We start from the raw sequence: 21,232 nt of genomic DNA on the forward strand, positions 1-21,232 counted from the left end.
AGATCTCAGTAAATCTAACCCGTGTCAGCACTGAATCTATAGAAAATCCCTGTGCAGAAATGCATCACATGTGCTCACTTACCAATAGCTGTCTGCATTTGGGGTGTATTCAGTCATGTCATCTTGGAGGGACTGTGGGGAGTCCATATCTTCACAATTTGCAGATGCACTGGACGCCAAAAAAGAGGGTGTGGGAAGAAAAAAAAATAAGGTCAGAAGAATATCAGCTGCAATTACACAGGAAAATCAGGAAACAAAAGCATCTAGAATGAATATAATTGGCGACTAAGACTTACCGTATTTTTTGCTCTATAAGACTCACGTTTTCCCTCCTAAAAAGTAAGGGGAAATGTGTGTGCGTCTTATGGAGCGAATGCAGGCTGCGCAGCTATCCCAGAAGCCAGAACAGCAAGAGGGATTGCTGCTTTCACTGCGCAGCGATCCCTCTTGCTGTTCTGGCTTCTGAGATTCAGAATATTTTTTTTCTTGTTTTCCTCCTCCAAAAACTAGGTGCGTCTTGTGGTCTGGTGCGTTTTATAGAGCGAAAAATACGGTAATTTGCAGCCTTCAGACAAGGAGTGCAATAACAAAAATGTTTATACTGGGCAAAACGGATGGCCATCCCTGCCTCCTGTGGCAGCAAGTCATGTGACTGACAGGTGGGCAATCCTGCCCACCTCTCAAAGTGGCACTTAGGATGGTGGAGTAGATGATAGGTGGACCTGCTGCTGAGCCTCAAAGCAACAGCTCAAGCAAACCTCCCCACCTCCACGTCACCCTACCTCTCTTCCCTAAGGGTGACAAAGCTGGGAAGAAGGCTTTTTGCTTGTGATGCTTGCCAGGGGGCTGTGCTGCATTCGCCCTGGCGAGCAGCATCACGGAAGCCCGGCCGTGCCTTTTCCTGGCAACGTGAGGGAAGCAAGCGCGTTATCTGGTACGTACCATGGGCGTATATTGGAGTCCATCGGCTTTGAGAAGACGGGAGGTGACGTCCGGCTTGGTGTGACATTGGTGTCGAAGGCTTCAATCTCGAGAAAAAAGTGGGAACTGCTGAATACATTGGATCGAAGCTATTATTAGTAGGAGGGCAAAAACAGAGAGCAACAGGCCTAGCAGCCACCCCCCTGTCCATATGTGTTTCGTTTCCCAGGAGAGCAATAAAAAAAAAGCTCTGCATTGGTGCATGGCAGATATATGTGGGACCTCCACGCACAGGGGCAGGCTACCTCTAATTACGAAATGCTGAGGACAACAACATGGGGAGGGCTGTTGGCTTTGTAGCCTCCTTGGTGTCTTCCTGGAGGCATCTGATGGGCCACTGGTTGACCAATCAGACTGCTGCACTAGATGGACCTTTAGCCCTGCTTCACACCTTCCTCGAATGTTTTTTGACCAGCTGGAAATGTGTCCTTGAATTCTGATACAGTGGTGCCTCGCAAGACGAAAAACTCGCTAGACGAAAGGGTTTTCCATTTTTCGAGGCGCTTCGCAAGACGAATTTCCCTATGGGCTTGCTTCGCAAGACGAAAACGTCTTGCGAGTTTCCCCCCCTTTTTTTCCTTTTTCTAAGCCGCTAATAGCCGCTAAGCCGCTAATAGCCGCTAAGCCGCTAATAGCGCTAATCCGCTAAGCCGCTAATGGCCGTGCTTCGCAAGACGAAAAAACCGCTAGACGAAGAGACTCGCAGAATGAATTATTTTCGTCTTGCGAGGCACCACTGTAATGCCTCTTGCTTGTCTGGATGAAGGATAGAGTGTGGGGTGTTTCCGTGTGGGTAGAAACTAACCTACTACAGAAAGGTGAAAAATGCACCTGTTGCTCCACCAAGTTTTGTCTCTGGCTCCGCCCACCACAGGCAAGTGGCCCTCGGAAGGTTGGCTAGCAGGCAATGCAGCCCTTGATCTTAAAAAGGGTTTCCCACCCTGAATTAGAGAGCTTGTTGCAAATTTAAGCACCCGCTTTTCAACCCTTTATGTCATCACTTCCATCTAAATAAAAAATCAGGTAGGGCTATCAGGCAGACGTCAGGGGCCCCGCTCAGCAAGAGGACTCCCAAGCATACCAGGGCTGTGAAGTATTTAAGGGAGTGAAGTATTGTACAATACCTTCTAAATAGGTCTCCCCGCTCCCAGCCCCCAGTATTATACTGTAAAATTACCTAACAGCACCACTGATTGAATCCATGTTGGACTGAAAAAATTAAAAAATCCAGACAGGTATCTTTCAGAGAAGCCAAAGGATTCGTGTGTGTATGAGAGAATACAATAACTGAATAAACAAACGCTAGCAATAATTGTTAAGGAGGTCAATTTGGAATGTGGGTCATACCTACCAGCCAAAGAGGGGGATGAGACCAGTGATCTGCCTGAGAGGGGGTTTCCAAAAGAGGAGGGGAAAAAACAGAGTCAGGTTTTGAGTCTGGCCAGCAAAAGAGAAACAAATTTGATTCCCACCCCCACCCCCCGGAGCTAGCTGGCAAGAAGGAACACTGGGGACTAGAAACATGTGTGGCTGTGGAATGTGCCTGCTTGCAACCCATCCACTCCACCTGCATATCTGCAAGAAGCAGGTAGTACAAACAGGCCACAAGCCCAGCGTTTCAGCTGTCATTAGAGGCTGAGGAAGTTTTTTGGGGTGGTTAAAGGTAAAGGTAAAGGGACCCCTGACCATTAGGTCCAGACTCTGGGGTTGCGGCGCTCATCTTGCTTTACTGGCCGAGGGAGCCGGCGTACAGCTTCCAGGTCATGTGGCCAGCATGACTAAGCCACTTCTGGTGAACCAGAGCAGCGCACGGAAATGCCGTTTACCTTCCCGCCGAAGCGGTACAGCAAGAGCCGGTGTGGTACAGTGGTTAGGGTGCTGGGTTCAAATCCAAACTCAGCTCATTGGGTGGCTTTGGGGCAGTTCATTGACTCTCAGCTTAAACTGCTTGCAGGGTTGTTGTGAGGACAGAACAGGGGAAGGAGGAGGAGAAACAACCATCTTGAGCTCCTTGAAGGAAAGGCAGGGCAATAAATTAACATTGAAGGTTGTTTTAAAAATAAAATAAATAAATAAATTTAACAGAGCAAGAAAGCACCTGCCTATCTTATAAGCCAAGGTAGCCTATCTGATCCATGCTCATAATTTCCAGTCTAGCCTACCTCACAGGGTTGTTGTGGGAATAAAAAGGAGGAGCACACAGCATCTCTGCTGCTTTGAGCCCTTTAAAGGAAAGGTGGGATAGAAATCTATATATTTAGAAGGGCTGTGCCCGCCCTACCTTCCTAAAAATAGCCCGATGGCTAACAACATCAGGAATAAATGCAATAACAAAGATTAAACATTTGTAAAACGGTGAGATGAAAATGCCAGCTAGAAATGGAACAAATCCATCAGCTGTATAGCTTGTGGAGTAAGTCAACTGAGAACTGCCTCCAGGTCAAACTGGTGAAGCCCTTTCTCCCCTTTTGCTCTAAATCTAGTGCCTTGTCTCCAAGGGTGAGAAGCTCACGCCCCACATTCCCACGCTCTGGGCCTCTGTGGGCAGATTCCAAAGCCAGCGTGTGACACATTTCTCTGGGCTTACACAGCAAAACACAACACACACAAAAATGTGGGTGTTTATAGAACAGAGGGATGGGATGGGGAGGAGAGAGAGAGAAAGCCAAGGGAACATCAGTCTCCTGCCAGAAAACAGTAGCACAGCGGCTTTTGGAAAGCCCCGAGAGGCAAGGTGGGGTGGAACAAGCTGTTTACATTTTGCTAAGATCAGTTTAAAAGCAATGGCAATAGCAGCCATTGAAAGCAGAAATGTCAGCGCATTGTGCAAAGTGATTCTTGGGAGCAGGATGAGGATAACAGCCCTGAGAGTTGTTTACTTCTGTTCAAGCCCTGCATGAGTGTGTAAAGTTTACCGCTGGACTCAGCATCCTCAGGTTCCTAGTCAGTAAGGTGGCAAAGATAGGCTAGTATGGAGCCAGAGTTGGGGACTGAATAGGGTTCCTATTTGTCCATGCACACCTCCTCTGCCTCTCAACTAGCAAAAACAAAAATCAAGAAAAGGCAAGTTTCTAGTCCTCAAGGTTGCAAAAATAGCCTAGTTTGGGAAGGAAAGTGAGGAATTGCAAAGGACAGCTGTGTTTCGGAAAGTGAGAATTCAGCAGGGCCAGCTTTAAATGCATCTTGAAGTGAATTTCACCCCCTTCGTACGTGTGTGTGTGTGTGTGTGTGTGTGTGTAACCTAAGAAATGAGATAACACTGCACGTATCTTCATAAAAGTGCCTTGGATGTGAGCACATAAGGGCTGCTATTGGCAGCCAAAAAAAGAGGTGACCTGATGAGTTCCATCACAGCTGAAGCAAGCACTATGTGTAATCACAGAATATACATACAGTTGTGTACTATCAAAATTTAGACCGTAGGCTCTTGAGGGCAGGGGTGTTTTTGTTGTTGCAGCTGTTGCAGCTGCATGTGTTACTCTGCCAAATGAAATGCCTTTTGATTGCACTATGCAAATGAATACCCTGAGCAAATAACTAGCTCAAGACCTGCTGAGTTTGACAGGTGAGGGTGGGGAGGCCAGGTCACCTTAAGGCTTCATCCTGAGAGTCAGAGGATGGAGCTTGGGAACTCAAAGAGCAGTGCTTCATATGAAAGGGTGGAGCCTGCTTACAGCATGGAAGGGTATCTGATTGGGCAGAGGTCAGAGCTTAGCTGTGACTGACAACTCAGCGTGGAACTCCTCTGGTGTGGAGGCGTGGCCTGTGAGCATGGAGGAGGAGCTAATCACAAAAAGTCTTCCGCAATGTTTGAATGATTGAAGAAGAATTTTTAAAGCTATTTTAGGGGGCTCTGCAGATGCCACAAAATATATAGGGCACTGGATCCCACTTAATTCAAGCGAGCCAAGCAGAGGACAGCCTGCCCACCTTGCTTCTGGCCCATCACTCTTGCAGTTAAATCAGCCATTTGCAAATGTGGAGAAGTACAGAAAACGATCCAGAATACTGCAGATATCATACAATTGTAGAGTTGGAAGGGACCATGAGGGTCATCTAGTCTAGCCCGCTGCAATGCAGAAATGTTTTGCCCAGCATCAGGCTCAAACCCACAACCCTGAGATTAAGAGTCTCAGGCTCTACCAACTGAGTGCTCTCTAGCAACGATTCATTTTGAAAGCACACATGACGCACCATAACTTAGTAGCTGAGCATCTGCTTTGCATGCAGGAAGCCGCAGGTTCAGTTCCCAATGGGAAAAACTCCCTACCTGAAATTCCTGGACAGCTGCTACTGCCAGTCAGTGTAGAGAAACTGTTGGCCCTCCAGATGTTGTAGGACTCCAGCTCCCAGCAGCCAGCATGCCCAATGGACAGGGGTTATGAGAACTGTGGTCCAGCAACACCTGGAAGGCCACAGCCTCCCTACCATGGCATACACAACACTGAGCTAGGTGGCAGATAGTTCAGCTCAGGCATAAAGCCAGCTTCTTACATTCACAGCCAGAGAAAGCTGAATCGCCTGTGTGCAGGCTGACTCTGATACTAGTTATACAAGGAAGCGGGAAATGAATGACTGAAGATCCTTCTGGGAATGACTGAGGCACTATCCATAGGTACCTGGCCACGAATCACAGCCTCCCCACCCTTTGATGACACATCCCACCTCTCCTGGGCATGTTGCTATTCTTTCCTGTTCGAAAAATGGGCTTGCTAAATCAACCCACCTGTACTTTCAGGTAAAGGGGTGCGAGAGAGACAACATCAAAAAAGAGGCATGAGAATCATAGAATTGTAGAGTTATCATCTAGTGCAAGCATCTCCAAACTTGGCCCTCCAGCTGTTTTGGGACTACAATTCCCATCATCCCTGACCATTGGTCCTGTTAGCTAGGGATGATGGGAGTTGTAGTCCAGCAACAGCTGGAGGGCCAATTTTGCGGATGCCTGATCTATTGCAACCCCTGCATTGCAAGAATATGCAGCTGTCTCATACAGGGATCGAACCTGTTAACAGCACCATGCTCTAACTAACTGAGCTATCCAGGCATTGAAACCTTAGAAAAGCCTGGACCAGAGCAAAGAGAGGCCACTCAGTCCAGCATCCTGTTCTCACAGTAGCCAGCCAGATGCCCCCAATGGGAAGCCCACACATGAGACCTGAACAAAACAGCCACTCTCCCTGCCTGCAGTTCCCAGCAGCTTCTATTCAGATGCCTTTGACCATTGAGGCACAGCATAGCCATTGTGGCTGGTAGCCATTGATGACCTATCCTCCATGAATTTGTCTAATCCTCTTTTAAAGCCATCTGATCATTCCAATCCGCGAGCAATCCCAGAACCTTCAAATTGGGTTGAATTGAATAAAAACATCCCACTTCAAGAGCGCTGCAAAACTCCGGATTTAGAAACCCTCCCATCGGTGCCTGATGCACAACAGCAGAAGCAGTGAGACATGTAATTAAATGGAGCACAGAAGAGCATTCCTTGCAATTAAATCTGCTCACGTGGTCACTGTTGCTTACACCATAGGAATGTTTTGGGCCGCACCCCGTTTTCACCAGGAAGACAGGAAAGTGTATTGGCTATACCTGCCTTCTTGGGCTGGTGCAGGAGGCTTAAACCTAACAGCTGGATATGAGTGGTTGATTAGAAGTGAGGTGACGGGCATTTATCTTGTCTGTTCGACGTATTTCAAGACGAGTTACAACATCAACAAAGCCATGAGCAGGCATGTGAGTTTCCCGGATCTTGTCATCAGTCTCGATTTTAAACAGGAGTTAAATAGAATGGATTGTGGAATGCTCTTCCTAGGAAGGCCCACCTGGCACCATCATCATCATTGTTTCAATGCTAGCCAAACACTTGTTTTGTTTTCTTGGGTGTTCAGGCAGTGCCAATGATATTACTTATTGTGGTGTGGTGTCTAGGGTGTACGATGAGGACCTGGGAGACCAGGGTCTAAATGCCCACTCAGCCATGAAGCTCACTGGGTGACCTTGAGCCACTCACTGCATCTCTGCCGAACTTACTTCGCAGGGCTGTTGTGGGGATTAAACAAGAAGGGGGAGGACCGTGTAAGCCAGAGCTCCTTGGAGGACAAGGTGGGGTAGAGATGTAGCAATTCAGAAATGCAATGAAATAAATCTTTTTGTTTAAACACATTAAATCTGTTTAAAATTGAACATCTATTTTTTGTGGCTTGTAAATCACTATGGAACCTTTTAAAGGGAAGTTATATACAAATTTAATTAAACCAGGAAGGAAGGAAGGAAGGAAGGAAGGAAGGAAGGAAGGAAGGAAGGAAGGAAGGAAGATTGAGAACTGAAGAGAGCAAAGGATGTCAGGAACACAGGAAGCAGCCTTCAGCTCTGTGTCTGTTTAGGTCAAGCAATTTCTGCATCTAACCCATGATCACCTGCTCTGACTGGCAGCTGCTCTCCAGGGTGTTGGGCAGAAATTGGGTTTCTCTCATCACCTGCCACCAGATCTCTTTTTAACTGGCAATGCCAGGGATTGAACTTCCAACGTTTTGCATGGAAAGCCATGTGCTCTACCAAGTGGTGCAGCTAGGTAATTTTGGACCCTGGAGTTACACCCATCTTACCCCCTCAGGCTTTGTGCTGTCATGTGTACAACTTCAGTTATGAACCACACAAATCACATTTCTCTTCCTCATCTCCCCTACTTCAGCTGCCATTCCTTTCTTTACAACTGCTTCTGCATTCCTGATATATCACAGAAAACAATGACAAAAAACCCACAGTTGGTTAAACCTGGTTTTTAAAAAGAAGAATACTCTGAGCATGTGCAGATGGCCCTCTTGAATCACAGAAGCATCATGGCTACAGAGATCTTATGTGGCATCGTAGACTGTGTCAGAGATGCAGGGACCACCTTGACACCATACTGTAGATTTAAAAGCTTCCCCCAAATGATTTTGGGAGCTGAGAGAGTGCTGAGAGTTGTAATGAGAAACCCCTTTCCCTTCACAGAGCTATCATTCCCAGTTCGGTTTAACTATCAATTCATCTTCAGAGAGAATTATGGGATTTGGGAGGTCTCATAAAAAACCAGGGCTTTTTTCCAGCCGGAACTCAGTTCTGACTACCTCTCAGGCGAGTGCCATTGCCATGATAAGAGAACAAGGGAGAGCAAGCTCTCATGATGAGTTTGGGCACCTCTTTTTCTAGAAAAATAGCCCTGATAACAACACTCTTCAGCTCTTTGGGGGAAGCTGTGATGGTTTAAACTGGCATGAATGTGGCCTGAGTGACCATGGTCCAGTCTCTCCCTCCTTCCCTCTCTCTCTTGACCTAGCCTACCTCACTAGATTGTTGTGACGATAACTGGGGTGTGCTGAAAAAGAAACTCCGTGTGCACCTCAGAGGACAGGTGTGGTTTACACGTGTGATAAATAAATGGAACATTTACCATGCGGCTACTGGGTTGGTCAACTTTCGAGGGCTGCCTTGTCCCTCTGCAGGCTTCGTGGGGTTCCTCAGTGTCTGGCGTGTCACCTCTGAGCGCGTGGAACTGTTTCCGCTGAAAAAACACGGCCTTTGAGGTGAGTGTGTTGTAGGAGCCTTAACTACAAGCAGTCTGCCATGGTTCAGCTCATTTATATACCCATCACCACCGCCCTCCAGCAGTGGGTCTCGTAGGCCTTTGCTTCTGAAAGTGGAACTTTGCACATTTTGAAAGCCATCGCCACCCATGGATTTGCCGCTTGAAACAGTAGCCGTGTGTCCAGTTCATCCAAAATCCATACTTTATTTCAGCGTTCTTCAGTTTGGTGGTTGTGGGGGCCAACTCAGATGTTGTTTGGACCACAGCTCCCATCATCCCCAGCCAGCTTAGCCGGTGGTCAGGGGTGATGGGAGTTTTAGTCCAGCGACATCTGGGAACTGAAGAACACTGCCATATTCAACATACCCTGTATCTTGACATCATTACATGAGAAATGTGCACCTTCCCCCTGCCAGAAACAGGAGCAGGGGAACAAGTAGGAAGTGTCAATGTCCCATTTGTTGTGCGGGGTGGGGAGAGGAAAAGACTCAGCACAGTGCTCCCACCCAAAATGGCAGCACCGTATATTTTCATAGAATCATAGAGTTGTCAGGGATGCCAAGAGTCTTCTAATCTAACCCCCTGCAGTGGAGGAATGTCAACTACAGCAGTGTTTCCCAACCTTGGGCCTCCAGCTGTTTTTGGACTACAATTCCCATCATCCCTGACCACTGGTCTTGCTAGTCAGGGATGATGGGAGTTGTAGTTCAAAAACAGCTGGAGGCCCAAGGGTCAGAAACACTGAACTAAAGCATCCATGGCAGACAGCAGAGTTTAAAGCATTCCTGTTGACTGCATTGATACCATAACCCTTCCTCCAAGGAATTTGTGACGCTTCACACCCTTTAACCTCACAACATCCCTGCGAGGTAGGTTAAGCTGAATTAAAAATTTTGTCCCATCACTCAGTGAGCTTTGGGGCTGATTATGGATTTAAACCTGGGCCCTCACAGCCCTAGTCTCACATTTACACACCCACCCACCCACCTCCACCCAAGCAGGCGAGAGGCATTATCAGAATTCAAGGACACATTTTCAGCTAGTCAAAATCACTAGAGGAGGGTGTGGGGTGTGGCTAGGGGAAGAAGAGGCATGGAATGGGGTGTGTTATAGCAAGAGTCCCCCAAGGGGACTATAAGGTTGTGTAACTTCAACTCTAAAAATTACACTGGTCCTTGGAAATGCATTGCCATTCATCTTGTGAGATTTCCAATCAGAGCTTTCCAAACTCTGTGTTGCGACACGTTAGTGTGTCGGCTGCTGCATGGAGGTGTGAATGCTCCTCACGCTCCTCCCAGGGCTGGAAAGGGGTTAGTTCAACCTCCGGTTTGCTAGTAAAACTGAATTACTGTGTCACGAAATGACGCATGTCTATAAAGTGTGTCACCAACATAAAAAGTTTGGGAAGTTCTGTTCCTAGTGATAGAACCTAGATCTGCAGAAAGGTAAAGGTAAAGGTAAAGGAAACCCCAACCATTAGGTCCAGTCGTGACCGACTCTGGGGTTGCACACTCATCTCGCTCTATAGGCTGAGGGAGCCAGCGTTTGTCCGCAGACAGCTTCCAGGTCATGTGGCCAGCATGACTAAGTCGCTTCTGGCGAACCATAGCAGCGCATGGAAACACCGTTTACCTTCCCGCTGGAGTGGTACCTATTTATCTACTTGCACTTTGACGTGCTTTTGAACTGCTAGGTGGGCAGGAGCAGGGACCGAACAACAGGAGCTCACCCCATCACAGGGATTCGAACCGCCGACCTTCTGATCAGCAACTCCTAGGCTCTGTGGTTTAACCCACAGTGCCACCTGCGTCCCTAGATCTGCAGAAGCTTGAGTGCAAGTTTACGAAGGCGACCTGCTGCTTGAGAAGAGAGCGTGACTTGCCTTTTTCATAAGAGCAGCCTGCTGGATCAGGCCAGTGGCCCATCTAGTCCAGCATCCTGTTTTCACAGGGGCCAAACAGATGCCCATTATGTTTCTGAAAAATGCAAACAACACAAATATCAAAGACGCCCATTGGCTGCCTTTGCAGCATTTTGCCTGATGCTGCTGCTTACCTTTTCTTCTCTTGGGGAGCTGTTGGCGGGGTCCCCGGCGGATTTGCTTTCTTGCTGCCCATGAGAGGAGCCATCTCCTTGCTATCTCTGATCATCGTCCTGGAAGAGAGGATCCCGTGGGTCAACTTGGCTGTCTGTACAAAATTAACCTGCATTAATGTAGTGCGATTTAAAAATCAACGAATTGCTTGATCTCACAAAGAGTGAGTTGCAGGTCTCTTGTCTCCCACCCCCTCAACCCCACATACACCTGTGTTCATCCCAAATGCCAACAGCCTAAACAGGTGGTCCTGTTTTATTGGTTGCCTTATTACCTCATCGCCTATCCTTGTTTAGTTTACTGTTTTATTATTACTCAACTTGATTTACTGCAACAATTAGATGCCATTGAAGCCTGGTTGCAGCCACTGTGACTGACTTGCAGTTTTGTTTCTGGCTAAAACGTTGGACTAACATCTTGTTGCAAACTCTGCAGACTTTATTGGAATGACTGCCAGAAGGAAAAAAACGAGGCAGGAAGAGGCCAAAGAGCATAACTGGGACTCACAAAGCAGAGAAGCAGTTGAAAACTGACACCGCCATCCCCAGCCTGGTAACCGAACAAATTGTAAGTAATTGAAATATACTCGGAGTCGAGTGTGGATTTCATGCTCTTTATTCAGCTCATACTAGTGAGGAATGAAAGTTCCCCCAAAATATCTGCTTTATATACATTATTTACACAATGGGTCAGACGTGATTGGCTAATTCTGGGATTCTCCTGTAGGCCAATCAGATTGCGGATTCACTTCCACCTGGAGCTGGATTGGGTGGCTCCTGTGGACCCATCATACTGCTGCATGTTCTAGGACCAATCAGACTGCTGCATTCTGGACCCTGTTGTTCTAGGACCAATCAGACTGCTGCATTCTGAATCCTATTGTTCTAGGACCAATCAGACTGCTGCTTTTTGGATCCTATTCAACTCAGTACATAACAGTAATGAAGCCATGGGAACCCCCTCCCTTTCAGGGTGGGAAGGAGATGATCTGCCACAGAGGACAGGAACAAGAGGGGTTCCCCCTATCCCAAACGCTGACCCACACATCTCATTAGGACAAGACAGTAGAGGAGCTTATATTCAGCAGATTCCAGACATGCACCCTTACCAAGAAATTTGCTTGATGTCTGCAGAAACTATGGTCTGATTAAAATAGTCAATACAGAGGAAAATTTGGACATGTGCTCCTCCTCTACAAACTCTCAAAGGGTTAAAAGGAGGACAAGACACAGTTGTGTCAGTGTTTCACCAACCTGAGTCCCAGATGTGCCAAGTCCTTCAAAAGAATGAGATAGTGCTCAAGATCCACCACAAGGTGCACAGATGGACAAATTACAGGCCAATTATGACGTCCTTATCTCGGCTTTTGAACTGCCACTACCAAAAAGTAAATCTGGAAAATTTCCATTTTCTGCCCAGCATAAAAAATATGAAACGTTTACTTAAGACTTTCGGTAAACCAGCCCTCCCGTCCTGACTTATGCAGATAAAAAATATCTTATGGTGGACTCACTTCCTTTACCCAATAAGGGTCTTCAAGGATGAAACAGTGAGACAGCTGATCTCTGGCAGGGAATCCAAGCCAATTTTCAAAAATGAAACTAAATTAATCAACAGAGACGTCAGTTGCACGAAGGGGGAGGATAAAACCTTGAGTTTTGAACTACAGTGGTACCTCGGGTTACATACGCTTCAGGTTACATAGGCTTCAGGTTACAGACTCCGCTAACCCAGAAATAGTACCTCGGGTTAAGAACTTTGCTTCAGGATGAGAACAGAAATTGTGTTCCAGCAGCGCGGCGGCAGCGGGAGGCCCCATTAGCTAAAGTGGTGCTTCAGGTTAAGAACAGTTTCAGGTTAAGAACGCACCTCCGGAACGAATTAAGTACTTAACCCAAGGTACCACTGTATAAGAATTCAAGAGGATATTAGTAAGCATAAGGTCTGAGATCTCAACTCAAAACAAAAGCACACTGGAGCTGGAATCAAAACATTCAAATATACGTAACAGCTCTCCATCCCAAAGAAGGCCACATGTGCATCTGTGCGATCCCTTCCCAAGTGATAGTGATGAAGAGGGGGAGTTTGATAGCTCTGCCATTCCCATGCTAATAACCTTCAAGGAACCTCTGGCAGAACAGGACAAATGAGGTCCCTGATAAGGAAGCTGGCTCTTTGCTAGCCAATGATCCTCACTTTGCAGCCCATGCCTCTCTAATTCCTCCAAAGGCACAGAAGGAATTAACAGCCCCCCAACCATCTCATGAGGGAAAGAGGGACTGACAGCATAACGCCAACCTGGTATGTACAGTAGCTGGATGGGATGCATCCATCAGGGATAATTGCTTCACTGACTTTTTATCTCAACACCACACTCTTTTGATTCAGGAGACCTGGACCAGGGATGATATACCATTAAATAGATACAGATAGGTAGCCGTGTTGGTCTGCCATAGTCAAAACAAAAAAATTCCTTCCAGTAGCACCTTAAAGACCAACTAAGTCAGTTCTTGGTATGAGCTTTCGTGTGCATGCACACTTCTTCAGATATCTGAAGAAGTGTGCATGCACACGAAAGCTCATACCAAGAACTGACTTAGTTGGTCTTTAAGGTGCTACTGGAAGGAATTTTTTTGCATTAAATAGATATTCCATTACAAGGGAGACTGGCATGGGGCTTGGGATCACCACCGTTGAGGGGCGAGGGAGGTATGGCGGTGGGGGCAGATATTGTAGGCGAAGGGGTTTGAGATACAAAGATGCTTGAACCCCTTCCAATCTGCACCCCATCCCGAGGGACAAAGGTACAGCGAGCAGGGATTTCCTACCTGTCATTGGTGCTGTGCAATGCCAGGTCTATAGGCAACAAAACTGCCACCCTGAGAGACTTTTTCCCCTCGCAGGGGGTTGACCTGGCTTGCATGACGGAGACCTGAGTTCATGAAGGTGAAATAGTCGCCTTGCATGAGATGGCACCCCCGGGTTTCTCCGTCCTTCACCAATCACAGACTGTGCGTCGGGGGAGAGGGATGGCATTGTTAATCTGGGAGGATTGCTCTTTCAGGGCTCTGCCAGCGCCATTGATCTCTGGCATTGACTGTGTTGGCCTGGTGTGGGGCACCAAGGAGAGCTAGGCTGTCTGGCTGGTGTACCAGCCACCTAGCGCACCAGCAGCCACCCTGTCAAGCCTACTGGAAGCAGTGGCCAGCTGGGCCTTGGAGTTCCTATTGGTTTTGGGAGACTTCTATGCCCATGCTGATGCCACCCCCTCCTCATGGGCTCTGGACCTGGTGTCCTCCATGGTGACACTAGGGCTCTCCCAGTTTGTTTTGGGCCCCACACACCAATCAGGCCACACGCTGGATTTGATATTTGGCGCAGGTATAGATGTGATCATGTCCTCCCCTGTGGAGGTGCCATGGTCTGATCACTACGCTATGAAAGCCAGGATTGATCCCCTGCCGCTTGGGTGGTGAGCCTATTTGGGTTCATCTATGGAGGATGGTGGATCTTGCAGGACCCTGTCCCCCTGGCGGCTCATTAGATGAGCTTGTCGAGAGCTGGAATAACCAGCTCTTGGCAGCCATCAATGAGATCATACCTAGGCGCCCTCTGCAACCCCCACCAAAACTGGGCCCCCCATTATTATTATTATTATTATTATTATTATTATTATTACACCAAAAAACAAAAATACAAATGAAAGTAGAAATAAACACAATACAGTCATACATCTTGTTACATTCAGTTTAGGTTATGTCTTTTCAGGTTGCGTCCCATGGCGACTTGGAAGTACCGGAAAGGGTTACTTCCGGGTTTCGCTGCTTGCGCATGCGCAGATGCGCAAAATGACGTCACGTGCATGTGCAGAAGCAGCGAATGGGACCCCCGCACACGCAGGCGCGGGTTCCGTTCTGCTCATGTTGCGAATGGGGCTCCGGAATGAATTCCGTTCGCAACCAGTGGCACCACTGTATTAATTACAAAACTATAAAGCAAAAAAAGGTCTTTGGACTATAGACCCAACCTCCCGTCTATTCCCTGTTTCAATTATATGTTACTTGTTGCCAGTACACACTTTTATCATAGATTAACTAATGCTTAATTTATCTTTGCTCTCATATCTTTCTTAACACTACTATGGAACTTATGCAAATACTGCAACAGAGTTTAAACTGCTATAATTATTTTGCATATAAACTTTGAAGACCTCCCATTTTGAAACAAATCCCTGTTTTGGTTTGCTCTTTATTTTTTCTGATAGGCTATCTAACCTCATATTCTGTCAGTTTTTGAATCCATTCATGAATAGAGGGGATTTCATAACTCTTCCATTTTGTAGCAATAAGAACTCTAGCTGCTACTGTAGCATATAAAAAGATACCCTTCATTTTCTACGGGATATCCAAATCTGTAAGCTTCTGGTTCCCTCTTAAAGGAAATCTTTAGCATTTTTTGTAATTCTGAATGTTATTTTAATGCACTAATTGCCTCAGTATATACCTTTTTGGACATTGGGCTGGAGAACTGTGGTGCAAAATTCAAGGGAAACGTGCATTTCGAAGCATCTTTGCATTTCAGTTTGTGCATTGTTTTACAAAGTGTGAACATTGGCCTTTCAGTGTGAACAGAATTTAATCCCTCTCCCGCCCCTAGCCTCAAGTAATTTTGCATATTCCCACAGGTTGTGAGAAGCTCTCTGTGGCTTTACAAAGTCAACATCTCTGAGATTATGACAATCCCGGAGATTTAGGTTGTCTTTTCTAAACAATTGCTCATTGGCAAGTGTAGCAGAGTAAGCATTCTATAGAATCATAGAATTGGAAGGGACCTCGTGGGCTATATAGTCGAAATCCCTGCAATGCAGGAAGCAGTTAAAGAACCACGAGTGTAGAACCACAAGCAGTATTATTTGTCCCAAAGCAACATGTTTAGCCTCCCAGTGTCCCAGAAACTGTTCCCAACATCCAGAAGCCTCTTTAAGCAACTTCCCCACCTCTCATGAGGGCTTGAAACTTGGGAACCAATTTGCCAAGCCTACACAAGCCCCATTCGATTCCTCTTCCAAGATCCGCGGATGTGGTTGGAGGGTCTGTAGGAACATTGCACCTAATTGTATTCAGTGAAGGATCTCCCTTTTCCTTTACCCCCAGCAACCCCCCATAAACATGAATATACTCCCCCTTCTTGACATGGGCAGTCATTCCCTCTTCCCAGCATCATATTTCTTTGTTTTTAGCTAAAGCCAGGCACTGGCGACATGAGGACCATCATTTAAAGCAGGCTTCCTCAAACTCACCCCTTCAGGTGTTTTGAGACTACAATTCCCATCATCCCTGACCACTGGTCCTGCTAGCTAGGGATCATGGGAGTTGTAGGCCAAAAAAACATCTGGACTGCTGAGTTTGAGGAAGCCTGATTTAAAGGCTGTGGTAGACTTTGCAAACAAATGTTTTCCCCAATTCCTTAGGCGTTAAAGGAAAAATAGGCGTAAATAACCACACGTTTTCTCCTTAATTGTTGGGGTATGCAGCTGTTGGCCCTTGGTTGATTGTGCCATATTGATATATCACCATGCTGCAAGTCTTTCTGGGAACCAAACTAGATACTACTCCTCCAGGGATGGGGGGTGGGGAAGCTCAGGCCAACCAGATCCCAAATGTGGCCCTCCAAGGCTTTCTGTCCGGCCCTTGGGACTCTCTCACAGGCCACACCCTCTTTCCCCAAGCCACACCCCTCTCTGACCCTGCCTCACTTCCTCCTTGTTTTTGTCCTGTCCAGAATGTGTCCTTGAAACTTAGAATTGACTCATTCTGGGCCTGGGGCTCTGTTTGGAGTACCAGAATTGGATGGAGGCCTGGTTATGCTCCTCCGTTCACCAGCTTTCTTACTTTCAGCGGTTGATTTGGCAGGGTGGGAGAAACAGTCGTTTGGTTGCTGCCGTTATTAAAACAACCGAGGGTCAGAAATCCTTGCTTATCTCCTTCACATCACCCAAATACAGTGGTACCTCGGGTTACATATGCTTCAGGTTACATACGCTTCAAGTTACAGACTCCGCTAACCCAGAAATAGTGCTTCAGGTTAAGAACTTTGCTTCAGGATGAGAACAGAAATTGCGAGGCAGCAGCGGGAGTCCCCATTAGCTAAAGTGGTCTTCAGGTTAAGAACAGTTTCAGGTTAAGAACGGACCTCCGGAACGAATTAAGTACTTAACTTGAGGTACCACTGTATCATGTGGGATGCTGAAGATGCACCTCTTCACCCTGGTCTTTGACCCTTGGCCTTGAAATTGCATCTTCTTCTCCCCTGTCCCCCCATCCAGCTCAGTTTTGTCTACACTGACTGGCAGCAGCTATCCAGGATTTCACGGGGGGAGGCCTGCCTAGCCCTACCTGGAACCAGGTAGGGCAACCATCTTCATGTGAGGCAGATGTTCTACCACTGAGCTATGGCTCTTCCTCTAGACCAGTGGTCCCCAAACATTCCCCCTCATTTGACTGACCACAGACCACAGTTAATGATTTGTCTGCTATTTGTAGGGTTGCCATATTTCAGTAAGTTGTTGATCTTTTTTTTTCCAGGAAGGCCCCCAAATTATTGAGTTTTTAAAGGGTTTTTTTAAAGGATTTTTTTGGCAGGATTAACCCCCCCATTGCTGGTTTTCCATGTCATTTGCCCCATTTCTGAAAAATAATCCAGGACATTTTGGGAGGTGAATTGCAGGACATGTCTTGGAAATTCAGGGTATATGGCAGCCCTAGCTATTTGTTGCAACTGTAATGCACTGTACGAGTTATGGATGTATTTTCACAGGCCTGCCATGGGCTGCCTGAATGAAGCTCACAGACCCGTCTGGGAACCCCTGCTCTAGGTAAGATGCTAGACCTCATGGTTTTGAATAAAGGGTTGATTAAAACAGATACACAGGAAGCTGCTACCTTATTTTGCTGATCTGCTACTCTTCCCCTGTGAATGAGTAAAACCAGCAAGGCTGCTATATCCCCACATCTGGAGAACACAAATTATCTCACGCCCACCCACACTTTCTCACTGGTGCTTGTACATAAGCATTCTTTGGGGTTTTACTTTTAAGAGGACTGTTCAAATCAGATTTCCATAAAACACAAGGCAGCGTCTATGGAGCTAGCATGTATGAAAGCAAACAATCTGGCTGGATTTTTGCCAAGATTTTTAAAAAATCAGTTCTGATCATTTTCAAAGTTCTTTTTTTCCACCCAATCCACTTTTAGCTCATCTCACATCTTTTAACAACATATAATTCCCACCCCCATGCCTTCTTCATATTTAACTTTTTATCCCAGCTTTTGACACCTGAGTGTTTAAAAAGGGGGGGTGGGTGGAATGGGGCCACACTGTTCCCTTGACTGTAATTTATTTTAAAAGGTTTTAATGTTCTGTTTTTAAATGGTGAAGGGCAGGTGGGAAATCTAATAGACCATGACTTTTGTGGTGCATGTCTCACTATTTGGTCCTTAGGACCCTTGAGCACATTCATATACACTCAGCTGCTTACAGCAAAGTCAAGAACTGCAACAAAACTCATCACTACTCCCAGACAAAGCCTCAAAACAAATTAGAATGTCAAATGAAAAATTGAGATTAGGCTGACGACAAAAACAACAACAACGAGCAGTCACTTTTGACCCCACAAGCTTTAAAAAATAAATGGGAGAGAAACGAAAACATATCTAGCAAGGCATCAAGAGCCTGCTGAGCTTTTGTTTTTTTCTAATGGAGAAAAACTCCTTAAGAGAATATCTGCTCAAAACAGAGATGTTTACGACACAACCACAAAGGCTCACCTTGGTTAAAGGATCCCCATCTGCCAAGAGTTAGGAAGAAAACTGGTCCAGAGAATACCTGGAGGGAAAATCCAAAGATCCTTGGTTGCTGTTACAGTTCCTGTTGTGACATCCCTCAAAGGTGCGAAAGGACTAAATAAATATCCCGTCTCTCGTAGCTTAAAATAAATCGCCAAAACGTGAGGCAGGGACACATCCCTCTTCTGACTTGGGTGCAGTTTCCCTGGATAAGTATAGCATTGAGGTGCTTTTCAATGCCTGCTGAGTTACACAGGATTCACAGGTTGGCTACGAAAAGAGACAAACTTGCTAGACCACAAATTTCTTGGCTACTCAGAGCTGGGGAAAGACGCCACCATCGCCAATTATCCATGCAAAAGAGGTTGAGTCATAACGATGACGAAGGAAGGACACCTGAACATTATCTCAAAACCATCCAGAGAGCTTTCATCATTTTGATTTCTTTATTCCCCCCCCCCCCTCTTCTTTTATTGACACCCAGGAATCATTTGCAGTGAAAAAAAGCAGGCTAATTATCTTGCGGTCGGATTCCTCAGGTGCAGGCAAGAGACAATTAGTTTTCCGTCCAAATAATGACGGAGGGCGCGTTTTAATAAGTCGAAAGCGTTTCATGGCCAGTAGCACACTGATCCTCACAACAACCTGGCGAGCTAGGGCAGGATCATTATCCCCACTTGAGCCTGAAGCTTGGAAACAAAGGTGGGAACTGAAGCAACAAGGATGAGGCAAGAATGCTAGAACTTGGGCCGTCTGACTTAATGGAAGGTTCGAAGATTTGTGGCAGATGAAAGTACTTCATACAACAATGGAATTTGCTCTCGCAAGAGGCAGCGATGTCCACCAACGCTTCAAAAGGGGGCTACACAGATTAATAGAGGAGACGTCTGCCAGTGGCTACTAGCCACAGTGGCTATGCTGCCCCTTCCACAGTATGCCAAGTGCTGGGAATCACAACTGGAGAGAGATTTGCTGTTGAGCTCATGTCCTGCTTCCTGTGTTGCCCCTTGTACAGCTCAAGAGGGAGGAAGATGGACACAAAACTAGACAGAGTTTGCTCTGGTTGCGATTGCCCCTGCTGTTGGGCTCCCTGCCTTCTGCCCCATCGGTCCCAATGGGCACCAATCCCCACTGTGGGACAGACATTCCTCTGCTTGTGGAGAGGGTAACAACGTTCAGATTTTTGGGTATTGAATTACAAGAGGATCTGTCCTGGAGTGTCAACACAAGGGGGCTTGTGAAGAAGGCGCAGCAGAGACTGTACTTTTTGAGAATCCTAAGGAAAAACCATCTTCCGCAGAAACTGCTGCTTGCCTTCTATCACTGTGCCATTGAGAGCGTGCTCACTTATGGCTTATGTGTGTGGTACGGAAGCTGTACTACCCAGGACAGGATGGGGTTGTGCAGAGTTGTTAAGGCAGCAGAGAGCATTGTTGGCTGCCCACTCTCCACCTTAGAGCAGATTTATGCCACAAGGTGCCATAGGAAGGCACTGGACATAGTAAAAGATCCATCGCATCCTAGTCACTGTCTCTTCGAGCTCCTGCCGTCAGGACGGAGATACAAGACAATGAAGACGAGAACGAGCCGTCTCAAGAACAGCTTCTTCTCCAGAGCGATCTCAGCCCTGAATGGGAAACCTGGACTTTGAAAGTCATCTAATCTTCCTTGCTGTATTATACTGTATTGTTTTAATTAGTGTTTTTATAGTTGTTCTGATTTTGTGTGGAGTGCCCTACCTGGGGGGATGGAGCAGCCAAGTAATTTTCGTTGTTCCCGAGAGGGGGCAATGACAATAAAGATATTATTATTATTATTATTATTATTATTATTATTATTATTATTATTAGATTTCCTTGAAATGGAGCAGTTCCGTATTGCTGAACGAGAAGGCTGAATGAGGTTTGTGTAGGTGGGCGCCTGCCTCCCTACCAAGGTCCCAGCACAGCCCAGTTGCACAAGGATCTCTTTCAACCAAGAAGATCTCATTCCTCATCAGCAATCCCAGCACCACAAGCATCCCCAAACATCACCAGGTGGAACCTGGAGGCGGGAGGCAACGTTGCATGGAGGAATAGCATGAGCATGGCATCAGGATTTCGGCGTTTGTACTGGGCTGCTAGGGCTTACATTATGTATATACTGTATTTTTCACTCTATAAGACGCACCCGACCATAAGACGGGCTCCCCTTCTCCCTCCTTGGGGAAAAGCCAGCAAGAGCCGCACACACGCTCCACGCGGCTCTTTAAAGGGAGCGCTGAGCAGAGCCTCCCGTCTGCATTCGCTCCATAAGACGCACACACAATTCCCCTTACTTTTTAGGAGGGGAAAAGTGTGTCTTATGGAGCGAAAAATACGGTAGGTCTGCAGCTCTTAGCAACTCTGTGAGCGTCACGGCATGGACTGTTGATTTCCCAGCCCCTGGCCACATGGAGGCTGCATCGTGTGCTTTCCATAGAGAGAAGGACTGTTGTCTCATGGCCGGCTGTGAGCAGCGGTACCATTAGTCAGAGGTGAAAAGGCTGCTCAAGTGGAGCCAAACCCATTCCCAGTGGCAGGCAGGACTCATCACCATCATAACATGCAAGGACTGGGGTGGGGTCCCCAGGTGTCCAGCGCCATTTCCACGAGACAGAAGATGATTAAAAATCTGGTCCGTCAAGTCGGGTAGGGAAATCCTTGCCGTCTTCATTCCTCTGGTTATTGTGGAGGGGTTTTAGCAATGCTTACATTGTTATTGGGG

The 21,232-nt window shown here is 46.7% G+C and overlaps 1 protein-coding gene across 10 annotated transcripts in view; it reads right to left on the reverse strand.

The window, feature by feature from the left end:
* Positions 1-19,632, reverse strand: part of TRPV3 (transient receptor potential cation channel subfamily V member 3) — a 36,694-nt gene extending 17,062 nt beyond the window's left edge. For 2 of the 10 annotated variants that reach the window (XM_081844109.1, XM_081844106.1), the window contains exons 1-3: positions 2,333-4,201; positions 943-1,050; positions 83-169 (exon numbers count right to left, since the gene is read on the reverse strand). In XM_081844109.1, the coding sequence (XP_081700235.1) occupies positions 83-169; positions 943-1,050; positions 2,333-2,670 (533 nt within the window). In that variant the 5' untranslated portion in view covers positions 2,671-4,201. Of the gene's footprint in view, positions 1-82; positions 170-942; positions 1,051-2,332; positions 4,202-8,413; positions 8,525-10,603; positions 10,753-18,469 lie in introns of those variants that run through there. The other 8 variants (XM_081844111.1, XM_081844112.1, XM_081844110.1 and 5 more) reach the window with 8 other exon arrangements.
* Positions 19,633-21,232: the final 1,600 nt, after the last annotated feature.

Source organism: Podarcis erhardii (genome assembly GCF_964252035.2).
Source record: "Podarcis erhardii genome assembly, chromosome: 16".
NCBI classification, from domain to species: domain Eukaryota; kingdom Metazoa; phylum Chordata; class Lepidosauria; order Squamata; family Lacertidae; genus Podarcis; species Podarcis erhardii.